At 32.5% G+C, this 12,111-nt stretch overlaps 1 protein-coding gene across 11 annotated transcripts in view; it reads right to left on the bottom strand.

Annotated features, from left to right (window-relative positions):
• Window positions 1-2,640: 2,640 nt before the first annotated feature.
• ERBIN (erbb2 interacting protein) overlaps window positions 2,641-12,111 on the bottom strand; it is a 127,732-nt gene continuing 118,261 nt past the window's right edge. For 4 of the 11 annotated variants that reach the window (XM_053223418.1, XM_027040879.2, XM_027040898.2 and 1 more), the window contains 5 exons: window positions 10,722-10,841; window positions 7,901-8,110; window positions 6,717-6,809; window positions 5,483-5,557; window positions 2,641-4,696 (listed from right to left, as the gene is read on the bottom strand). In XM_053223418.1, the coding sequence (XP_053079393.1) occupies window positions 4,589-4,696; window positions 5,483-5,557; window positions 6,717-6,809; window positions 7,901-8,110; window positions 10,722-10,841 (606 nt within the window). In that variant the 3' untranslated portion in view covers window positions 2,641-4,588. The remainder of the gene's footprint in view (window positions 4,697-5,482; window positions 5,558-6,716; window positions 6,810-7,900; window positions 8,111-10,721; window positions 10,842-12,111) is intronic. The other 7 variants (XM_027040888.2, XM_053223421.1, XM_027040909.2 and 4 more) reach the window with 4 other exon arrangements.

Raw genomic sequence — 12,111 nt, 5'->3', positions numbered from 1 at the left:
TGGACTTTTTCTTTTACTGGTAATATGTGAGCTTCTCATATTTCATTCTGCGATTGAATTAAGGGGCTGGTTACGAAGCTACACGGCCACATGAAATCCCAAGGGAGATCATGTCTCTAACTGTTACATTTGAAAAGGTAATTATTATCAACAGGATTATTTCTTTTTCAGCCCTTTTCCCAACCATCCTATAGAAAGGTTTTAGAAATGCCTTAAATTGTTGTCTAAAATAAAATGTGAGGAGATTCTACTGAGATCTTTTTCCTAAAAATTTTTTTGTTTAGAATGCAAATTGCTTCACAAAGAGAATGCATAGTTCTAAAATAAAGATGATAGCATTGTCTTAAAAATTTCCCCAAACTGTAATGGACTATGCCTACTACACCCTGGGATTAAAAATTCTGCAGAGGTAAAGAAACCGCAGCTTTAGGTATAAAATGGACAACTTTTTTGAACTCTGTATTAAGAAACAGGGGGAGGACACTTGGCTGGCTCAGTCAGTAGAGCATGAGACTATTGATCTCAGCGTTGTGAGTTTGAGCCCTATGTTGGGCATGGAGCTGGAAGGAAGAAAGGAAGGGAGGGAGGAAAAAAAGAAACAAAGGGAATCCCTAAAGGTTGGAGCAAGCTGCCCATACAATTTAGATTATTCTTGAAAAGAAAAGTGATATCAGGGCACATGGGTGGCTCAGTCGGTTGAGCATCTGATTTCTTCAGCTCAGGTCATGATCTCACGGTTCAGGAGTTGAAGCCCTGCATTGGCCTTGCTGCTGTCTGTGCAGGGCCTGATTCGGATCCTCTATGCCCCTGTCTCTCTGCCCCTCCCCTGCTCACACACTCTCTCTAAAAAATAAACATTAAAAAAATAAAAATAAAAGTGGTATCTTGTTGGTCCCTTGTACATCAATTACATGTATTCATTAAAGCTTTTGATGAAACACAAAATTATTTTAATTTCAATGTCTATTTCCTAAGAAATTTATTACTACACACCAAAAGAATAAGCTAATATGAATTTCAACAAAAGGAATGAAAAAAATACCCTTTCAAACAGATATGACTGGTCACCAATCTTGAACTGGAAAACATTTCGCATTCCAGGGGCTTCCTTTAGAAGTAAAAAACAGTAGTTTAAGGTAAATTACATTTCCTCCATACCCAGAAATGCAAGGGTTTAAATAGCTAAAAAAACAAAAAACAAAAACAGATGTATATCTTTCTATGACAATTCTTCTCACCCTGAATTTCATAAAATAAATCAAACAACTTTAAACAGAATTAGTTTATTACCTATTCACTACGTTACTTCAAGCAATCTAAATATGCACAAAAAAATTTGGAATGTTTTATAAATGCTGACTGATAAAAATATTACATGGCTGCTAATGGGATTTCTTTTTAAGCACAACAAATTAATACTTAAAAGTTTAGTTCTGTTTATGGCAATGTTTGTGTTCAAAGAATTTTTGAAGTATATACACAACTTAAGTCCAAAGAGGTGAGAAAAATATTTCCATAATAAATGTGTTGGAAATTTTAGAATTTCATGGATTTAGATGAACTGATGATTCTCTAATGCATCAGCATAAAACTTCAGTTTGTGTAAACAATTCTGTACAGAATATATTACTCTGAACATACAACTTTTAACAGTTTAAAATCTTAGGGTGGCCAATTTTAAAGTTTTTTTTTTTTTTAACATTTATTTATTTTTGAGAGACAGAGAAATACAGATCATGAGCAGGGAAGGGGCAGAGAGAGAGGAAGACACAGAATCCGAAGCAGGCTCCAGGCTCCAAGCTGTCAGCACAGAGCCCACGAACTGTGAGGTCATGACCCGATCCGAAGTCAGATGCTCAACCGACTGAGCCACCCAGGCACCTGTAGGGTGGTCAATTTTAAACGCTGTCACTAAAAATAAGACAGTTTTGGTTTTGATGGTTTGCTACATAATATTTAAATAAGGTCAGTTAAGGGTATGTATAGGTTGTGACTACAAATTACTCAACAATATGTAAAATAAAAATGTTGTTTCCTCAGAATATTTAACCTTCTATTCAGATTTTGAAAACTTATCATTACCAAAATAAAAATTCTAACAAAGAGTTCTTACTTCATTTTAATTTTCCAATATTTTAGAAGAAAATTATGGCTATTAAGTGCAAAACATTTTTGCTATTTTTTTGTTATGTACTGTATCATGTTACTCCCACTCCTTTGTAACTTTCTCACTGAACTGAGCGTTATAAGAACAGTAAAATTTTTTTTTAATTAACAAGAGGAGAATAAAATACTAGTGCATTTAACACTTGCTGCACATGTAGTAAATCAGTATAATATGCAGACAATTAACTTAAGGTTCTTTGTGGCTTATTTCCTTTTCCAAAATTATAGTCCATGTATCTGATTCAAGATAAACTAGTTGAAAATGTCACGATTATAACTATTTCATGTATTCCTTATTAATAGTAGAATATGACTGAAAATTTGAGAGCAACAAAAAAATGATGTGCCAAAATATTTTACAATAAACTATGAATAAAGGGAACATTGAGGCATGTGACTGAAAATTTGAGATCAACAAAAAATGACGTGCCAAAATATTTTACAATAAACTATGAATAAAGGGAACACTGAGGCTTGTCTTAAAGAAGCTGTTTGTCATTATTTTTTTTTAGAGATTACAACACACATACAATAAATGAATTTTATCAAAATACAGCACATTTCTTCTACTATATCCATAAAAATCAATTCCTATGTAAATAGTACTGAAAAACAACTAAAATGAGTTAAAATTTACAAAGAGTTGTTAAAGGGTTTCAATCAATATTAAAACTATACAGTACAATAACCAGTTGATAACATCTTGAAAGAAGTGCAATATTTGAGTTCACATCTTTTCAAAATTACTGCCTATTTACTCTGACTAGCAAGAAAACAAGTCCAACTTTTTTTGCAAAAATAATGTAAATTGCCATTTTTGCTAGTCCTATAAAAGTCTTAATTAAAACAAGGTTGAAGAACAAAGCATAACAGATTAAAAATTCCAAAATTATATTTCTTACTAATTAAAAATGAATCGCAATAACTGAATATTGCTCTAATGAAAGGCTCCAGACTAGCCTTGACTAAAAACAGTTATTGGTCTTCTGTGGCACTTTTTTCTGGTCCAAATAACCATGCATTAATTCTTACCATTTCATGTTACTAAAATTTTATTTAATTACACAGACAGAACAAAAACAAATAAAATTAATGGTTTGGATAAACAAATTAATGACATCTATGAAATATTTGTTACACTAACGAGGAACAAAGGCAGCTGGTGGTAAAACACTATTCTATTACACTGATACACTTAGAAACCCTTTAAAGACTCTGAAGTGTCGAGTTCACATTTAATGTTACCTGTAGGAACAGCCCTTTATTTGAATACCGTGACACACTGGAAGGCCTCAGAGACCCATCCCTTTGCTCTACAACTCTCCACAGCAATTCTCTATCACTGTGCCAATTTCACAAACTTGCTTTGGTTTCCTAGCTCCATGCGTACTGTTTCCTTTTACTTTACCAAGGCAATGTGAGACCAAACAAGATCGAGAGACTTTCCTAAATCTGCTTACGTTTTGTGTTACAGCAACACAATCTCAAAACTGGCCATTTTAGTTTCATTTGCTGCTTAAAATAAAAATTATAAATTAAGATTAAAACGGAGTACTAATTATAAAACACCACCATTTGCAAAAAATCAAAGGATTTCCATATCACAAGAAATGCATGGACAAGCATCTACAGTAGAGTTAAAAATTTCCTGTGACTAAAAAATTAAAAATTGAATCACCGGTAGCAAATGCATTGTCAATGGCTAGAACAAGAACAGATCTTGTAGAGCTCGTAAAATGCAATTATCGTCTTTTTTATTTCTTTAAAAAGACATTACATTTTTATTGCATTATTCTATTAATAAAAACACATTAACAGCTGTTTTTTTTAATCTTTGCTTCCAGATTTTTATAGGAATTGATGGTTTTAATCTGGCCTTGGAAAGTGAACCCACCAGCACCACCTTCACCTACTCACTCTTCAATTCAATATGCACATAGCAAAAACCAACACTTCAAATCTCTTGCCCACATTAAAAAAAAGTAGTTTCAGCAGAAAAACATTAATATGAGTTGAATAAAAATAAGGGCATAAAAGCTATGAGACAGAGAGCTCTGCCATCTGTCTCTGGGCTACAATCAAGGCTAACTAGAGCCTTGCACAGAGTTCAGTCATGTGTATGAAATCCAAAAATAAACCTACAATCTATACAAAAACAACATATGTTTGTTTTTGTAGCCTTGATTGCTATGTTTAAAAACCTAACAAGAAGTTTTATATGGTATGAATTCAACAGTCTCCCCTATATACTGTACAGTGGTTCTTTCCCTCTAACCACGAGTTCCATGATTTCATTAATGTACAAATTTGAACATAATTTTTGAGTTCTTCTTTACATATAAAAATAGTCAAAATATTAATTTCCCCTGCAAATATCTTCCAATAAATCTTGCTGCCTTCCCCCTCTTTTTGTCCACATTCCTTATGAGGAAACCTCTCGTACAATGATGAGCTCTACTGTGTTCTGGAAAGTTTTTAGCAAAGATACTGCTTGTCCATGTTCAATATTGATAAAACTGTAGCCATTAGCCTAGAAGAAAGAAGAAAAATATCTTTCAGAAAAACATTTCATAATAATGTATTTGCATCTGTGCACTTAAATTTCTGCTGGGTAGTCCACAAACCTGGCAGAAAATAAGAATTATTTTGGCAATTTAAAATAACATGTAGACTCCTGGGCCCTACTCCACATCTATGGAAATAAAATCTCTGAAGGTGGGACTCAGGAACCCTGTCTTCAGATGATTCTTATGTAGCAATCCAATGTTAGGAAGCACTTGTCTAAGACATAGTGTCAGACAGGTGTTATGTGTATGTGTTAATATATAAATAAGGCAACCGAGATGCAAGGATAGCAGAGGGCAAGGCCTACTCTTCATATTGCCTTGGGCCATCAATAAACACTACATTTCTTATAATTTAGGCCTAACATTTATTGAAGTCTTATTATATATCACACACACAGTTCCAAGTGTTTCAAATGAACTAAATTCTTTAATTCTTGTAACAAAAAGATTCTTTCAACCTATTTTAAAGAAGTTAGCATTCTTAAACTTAAACAAAATGCTAGGAAATATCAAACATGTATTCAAAAATATCCATATGATTTTGCAACGTACAAGGAAGAAATATTTTAAATGATGAAAATAATAGAGAGTAGTTTATAAGAAATGCCACTGTTTTTCACCCACAAATATTTAGAAATAAACTTCACAAAAGAGTTATTTTCAATATCTGGCATTTAATAATTCCTTGATGAGGAAGATGTTATAAAATGAAAAACTAAGAAAATAATAAAAAGATGTATCTTATTTACCTGAATAATTTTATCACCTGGCTGTAATAATTTTGATGCTGGTCCTTCAGGCTGTACCCTTGTTACAAATATACCCTTCAGTAACAACAAAAAAGATAAACATTTAATGGAAAACAGGATGCATAAATAACAGAGTAACAAGGAACAATTTTTCTTTAACAGTATGCAAACACTTGAATTACAGTACAATTTTTCTCCCGGTTTTCTCTGAATATTGTCACAGCCCAATGTTTTTTTTGGTGCTGATAATTCTGACTTGAGTATAGTGATTTTCATTAAAGTGATGGAATTATTTCTACAGATGTGCAGAAAAGCAATAACAAAATTTAAAAATCACTTCATAACATAATGGACATTTAAAATTGGGGGGTTTAGTTCTGGAAAACAGTGTGGAGGTTCCTCAAAAAATAAAAATAGATCTACCCTATGACTTCCAGCAATAGCACTCCTATGACTTTACCCAAGGGATACAGGAGTGCTGATGCATAGGGGCACTTGTACCCCAATGTTTATAGCAGCACTTTCAACAATAGCCAAATTATGGAAAGAGCCTAAATGTCCATCAACTGATGAATGGATAAAAAGATTGTGGTTTATATACACAATGGAATACTACTTGGCAACGAGAAAGAATGAAATATGGCCTTTTGTAGCAATGTGGATGGAAGTGGAGAGGGTTATGCTAAGTGAAATAAGTCACACAGAGAAAGACAGATACCGTATGTTTTCACTCTTATGTGGATCCTGAGAAACTTAACAGAAGACCATGGGGGAGGGGGAGGAAAAAAAAGAGAGGGAGGGAGGCAAACCATAAGAGACTCTTAAAAACTGAGAATAAACTGAGGGTTGATGGGGGGTGGGAGGGAGGGGGAAAGTGGGTGATGGGCACTGAGAAGGGCACCTGTTGGGATGAGCACTGGGTGTTGTATGGAAACCAATTTGACAATAAATTTCATACTAAAATAAATAAGAAAATAAACAAACAAACAAATAAATAAATAAATAAAATCACCAGGAAAAAAATAAAATAAAATTGGGGGTTTAATTTGCTTTCCTCAAACAATTCATATGAAGTGGTATTTCAAGACAAAAAGCTGAATAAAGAGAGAAATAAAAAAGGTGATGTGTTTTCTCTATTTATAAAAGTATCTGTTAGATTTTCACTTATGTATAAGAGCACTATGTTAGTGAATAAATCCTTATGGATATCTCAAAGACATACAAACAAACTCACATCGTCTTCGGGTCTGAATGGATTTCCTCTGCCCCCAACACCTCCTGATATGCTGAATCCAAGTTCTGGATCCTTTTCAACTCTCACTCGGATCTAAATTAATATGAAAATAAACTATTACTACTATCTCAGAAAAAGCTACACACAGTATTTAACTATTGGTAAAATACATAAAGATTCATCTAAAATAAACATTCAGGCAGATAAAGGGAAACTACAACATGGAATATCATGTTAATGAGTTAGTGAGTTAAAGGCACAGCTGAGATTATAAAGCATAGCTCCTAACTTAATCTACTGCTGTTTTACAAGGATAGGCAATTGATTAATGTTGACCCTGTGGGGTTTTTTTTTTTGTTTTTTGTTTTTTTTATATCATGGATTTTAATGATATAGAGTATACAAACAAAAAATGTATTTTAGGATAGTTTCCATCTGTAAAATATCTAAATTACATAGTATCTCTGTGTACTGGGTGTTTTAGGAGATATTTAAAAATCCCTGGGTGGTTGTTGGATTCATTTCCTGAATCTGTTTCTATGCTCGCAAGATGTTAGGATTGATGATCAATTGATAGTATTTTTTATAACCACGTTATAAAAAAAGATCAAGAACTAAACTTGTTGCAAGACCCTCCCTTTCCCCAGAGACTAAAGCAAAAGGAATAAAGCATTTGTTCTCTACCTACGTTTCTAATAGTATTATTTTATCAATAAACTATCCAAATATACAAATGTATGATTAGCCACCTTTTAAATACTACTTTGTAAGATTTAATTCTTGAAGTAGTTTGGAGACTATGGTCAAATTTCAAGCTCTCTGTGTCAATTAACAATAGGAAATCATAACATGCCAGTCAAGTTTCATGGTCTACTATTCATATTCCTGAAGGTCTGATTACTGGAATATCATCAAAAAGTTTTGGATACGCAACCACCTTAGGAAAAAAATAATCACATCCAAAACACTAAATGCTATGTCAATTAATCAGAACATGGGAGATCATAGAGTCAAGTTAAATACAAAGTTTGACACCTTATTAACTTAACATGAAACCACACCTTTAAACAAAATGGTAAAAACTATGTTAAAAATCTACACGGATTTATTGCTAATAATTAAATAACTTATAAAGTACATTAAGAGCTTAGTTTCATATTTCAAGTATTCTTGATTGTTCTTACCTCTTGCCTTGCCAGTTCATGGCCTTGTCTAGGAGAACAATGGGGCTGTGTATATGGAGGCTGGTGGGCCACCTTCAGCATCAAGTAATCAATTAGTTGTTCTCTAGAGGGATGCCTTGCCACAGAAGCCTGAGGAAGGGGGTGATGTATTTGACTATAATTTGCCTGAGGCCTGAGGGTCTGGCCCATCTGTCCATTACTCAAAGGCATCTAAGAAAAACATGAAGTGTCTTAAAATGACCAATAATAATGTCTTATTACAAATAGTTGGATTTTCTTCTTGGAGTATTACAAAAGCACTAGAGTGTAACATTCTAAATCATACATTATCAAGACACTTACACTATTCTAATTTTATACTTTTAAAAGAAAAAAAGCTATGAATTCTAAACTTGCCTGAGTCCTTGGCAGACAGATTCTCACTCTTTAAAGTTTCATATAAGTTATCATAAAATTATTTGCTTTTCTATTTGGTATGCATGGACCTGTTTTTTCTTACAATAACAGCAAACGGTGATTATGTCAAAATTTTAAAATTTAAGCCCAGTAAAAGGGTAAATTTTCCTATCTCACACACACATATAAGATGCATTTTTTCATGTTTCTTCTGAACAGAAGTAACAAGTTTTGTGGTAGAATTTTTTTACTATTCTGAGTATATTTTCTACTTTTATTCCTTTCTTTCCAGAATTAACAAGTACAAATATAGTAAAAAGCAAATTTATTCCTTGTGTGTGTATGTACCAGTTAGCAATTTTTAAACTCTCTAAATGTTAGTTCCATAAAATATTAACCACAAAAATTAAGCCGTGACATTCTGTTTTACTCTTCACAAGCTACGCAAAAAAATCTGAGGTGATTATTTTGTTAAAGAATTATCCTTGTTTTAATGCTTCTCATTGTTCAGAATGAATGAATCTGAGTTTTAGACTTAAAGCTACCTTTGTGGAAATGTGGCTGTTATGTCGGTATGAGGAATTCTTTATTTATTTTGAGAGAGAGCAAGCAAGAGTGTGAGCAGGGAGGGGCAGAGAGAGAGGGAGAGAAGCAATCCCAAGCAGGCCCATTGTCAGAGCACAGCCCAACATGGGGCTCAATCTCACATACTGTGAGATCATGACCTGAGTGGAAATCAAGATCTGGACGCTTAACCGACTGAGCCACCCAGGTGCCCCAGTATGAGAAATCTATCTGAAAAATAAGTTTACATTTCTATTATAAATATTTGCATATAGAGATTTTTGTATATAAGAGGAAATACTTTTAAGCTATTCAATCATTTAAAATTTCATTATTGATTATTAATAAAAAGGTGATCTCATCCACAAGTGAATTATAGAAAAACTATGAGATAAATACTGAGCCCCATTCTCCTAAAATTATTCCAAAGTAGAAAAGTTTGGGAAAAGATTATGGCAATTGTTTCAGAACTACATGCTTTTTTTACATCAACCTTGCTGAAGGAAACAAAGAAGCTTCCCTTTTGGTGAAGATTTTTACTTTAAAAAAAAGTTACCTTTTCACTGTGTTATATTTGAGAACTTGGTTATTTCTCAAGTTTGGAAACTTATATGGGGGTTTTATAACAGAGCACAAAGATGATATTACCCTATGACAAATCTTACACTGGTTGGAGAAAAAGAGAATGAGGTATTTTATTATCTTTATATCTTTTTTTTTTAAATTGTGGTTGCTTACTACTTGAACTCTGTGATTTGAAGCAATTCATCTGCCCAGGAGTATTTAAATGCTTGTGCTGTTATTTTATTACTTATACACAACTCAGCACATAGCTCTTGCTTTTCTCCACATTTATACCATTTATTCCTATGTGCAGATTCAATACCTTTCTCCTAAGGAAAATATTCCAAACAGTAATTACTTCTGACCCATGCTTCAGACTTCTAGACACCTAGATTCTTGGTTGTGCCTGACACTTTACATCAATGTTAAACATACCCATGGAATAAAATAAGCTATCATTAGCAGATGGCTCAGGAGAATAAAAGTATGAAAACAAACCCAGTAACCTAGAATACAAAATTGATATTAAAAAGAAAAAGAAACTGGTTAACATAGCTCAATTAAAAGAAAAAGAAAAAAAAGGTAAAATAAATAGATATGTATGAATTTATGCTGTATGTCTGGGTTCCTACTCTCAAGAACAATGCAAAAGTTTTTATATAATACGTTAAGTATGCTTCATAATTGTATCTTGTTATACAAGGGATTCGGAATTAGTTAAGAGAAAGAATAGCTGAGCGAGAATATTAAAGAAAAGAGTTAACTATCTGGTATTGGGTGACAGAAAAGTAAAATCTGTGAGTAAGTGATGCTTTAGAAACAAAAGTATTAAGAATACAATCATCATTTATCACATACAAAATGCTTTCAAGGTGACTTTTAATTACATTTAAAGAATTTTAAAATGTCTTTAGTAATGATAAAATATCTTCAAGTGAGGAATTTAAGACAGGTTCATCTTTAATTCTCCAATACCAAAAAGCCTCTGACTCAAACAGGAATGCCAAAGAGCCTCTGACTCAAACAATAAGGTAAGTAGGTGATAGTAGAGAAATCAAAAACAATAAAATGATTCTCCAGTGTGGAAAAAAAATCATGGACTAAACCAGGAAATAACAGGCCAAAAATATATTTCATATTTCTAAATTAGTTTTTAAAAAAAATCTTTACTAATCAAGGAGGAAAAGTCCTCAAAAACTTATTTTCATTGTTAAAGCACACATGATATTTCCAGTTTAAAATCTGTAAAACAGAGTAAGTTCAAAGAGATGTGTTCATTTATTTCCTGAGCACCTACTTTTATCAAGCTGTCTGGAGGAACATCTTTGTGACTAAGTGTAGCTGATGAGTAGTTCGGCTGTCCTGAAATGAATAGATCGTCTTGACAAGGATCTCCTGGACAGGATGTCTGGGGATGCTTCAAATGAGGGGAAAATAAAAAGTAAACAAACAATGTTCTTTAAGATGTAAAATCAAAATGATGATGACACGTGAAAGGAGATTAGGAAAAAATATTACTAGATCATGGGAAGATGAAGAACCCAATAAACATCACCATCATAACTGCCATTAATATCAGTACCTTGACGATGGACATTAACTAAATTTGTTGTGGCATTCATTTCACAATATATACATATGTCAAATTATTATGATATATACTTTGGACTAATACTAATATGTCAATTACATCTCAACAAAACTGTAAAAATTATTAGTACTTTTAACATACACTGTTAAGCTATTTCTTCATAATGCTTTCCGTTATATTTACAGTAATACCCAGCTTTCAATACTGTGAAGAATTTAGTTATTAATCAAAGAGTCCCAAATTTTAAGAGCAACTAAAACAATCTCTTGTTGAGTATATATAAAGGTTTTTGGGTTTTTTGAAAAAAAATTAACTGCTATTCTTTTAACAGCACAGTGCCACCTGGGATCTTCTTTTTAATGATGAACAGTATTAATAAATATATAGTCTCATAAAATTCACTTTCACTTAATTGTATCACAGTATTAGCTCAGTATTTTCAAAACCAATGGTTTGGTGAAACACTTAAAATTAACTAGAGTTCATATTTTTATATGACCAATAATATCCTTCTAGTTTACCTCAATGATAGGTTTAGAGAAAAAAGCAGACTCAGTTATCTCATTATCTCTGAATATTTTTTACAAACATGCTGGGAAGAAAGATGCCTGTACTTTTCATTTTAATCTAGTTCTAAATATACCTAGCTATATTCTTGAAAACTAAAGGGATTGTGATAAATAGCACTATTGTAACTTTCAAAACAGTATGTGGCTAGCAACACAGGTATGTAAACTACATCATCATACTGAAAAATAATCTGAAATCTACTTCATTATGATATACCACAGGATACATAAAAACCTAAGGGCTTGTAATTTAATCTTATAAACTTTATCTGCAACAGAGCTATCATGTGTAGTTAGTTGCTCATTCAAAGCATGGATTAGCATTTTTAGATTTGATCTAATTTTGTGTATTTATGCAATGAATATTTTGCCTTCCTTCCTTCCTCATTGCTGAGATGTGCTCTCAGAACCCACAGTAATCAACTTAGGTCATAGCTTCAAGTTTAAACTCCAGTCTATTCAGGTCTTTAAAAGAACAACTATATATTATGAATGAAAAAGTAAAATGCAATAGACTCAAAGGCTCT

Source organism: Acinonyx jubatus, chromosome A1, assembly GCF_027475565.1.
Source record: "Acinonyx jubatus isolate Ajub_Pintada_27869175 chromosome A1, VMU_Ajub_asm_v1.0, whole genome shotgun sequence".
Taxonomy (NCBI): Eukaryota; Metazoa; Chordata; class Mammalia; order Carnivora; family Felidae; genus Acinonyx; species Acinonyx jubatus.
This window is presented reverse-complemented; position numbering and strand designations above follow the sequence as displayed.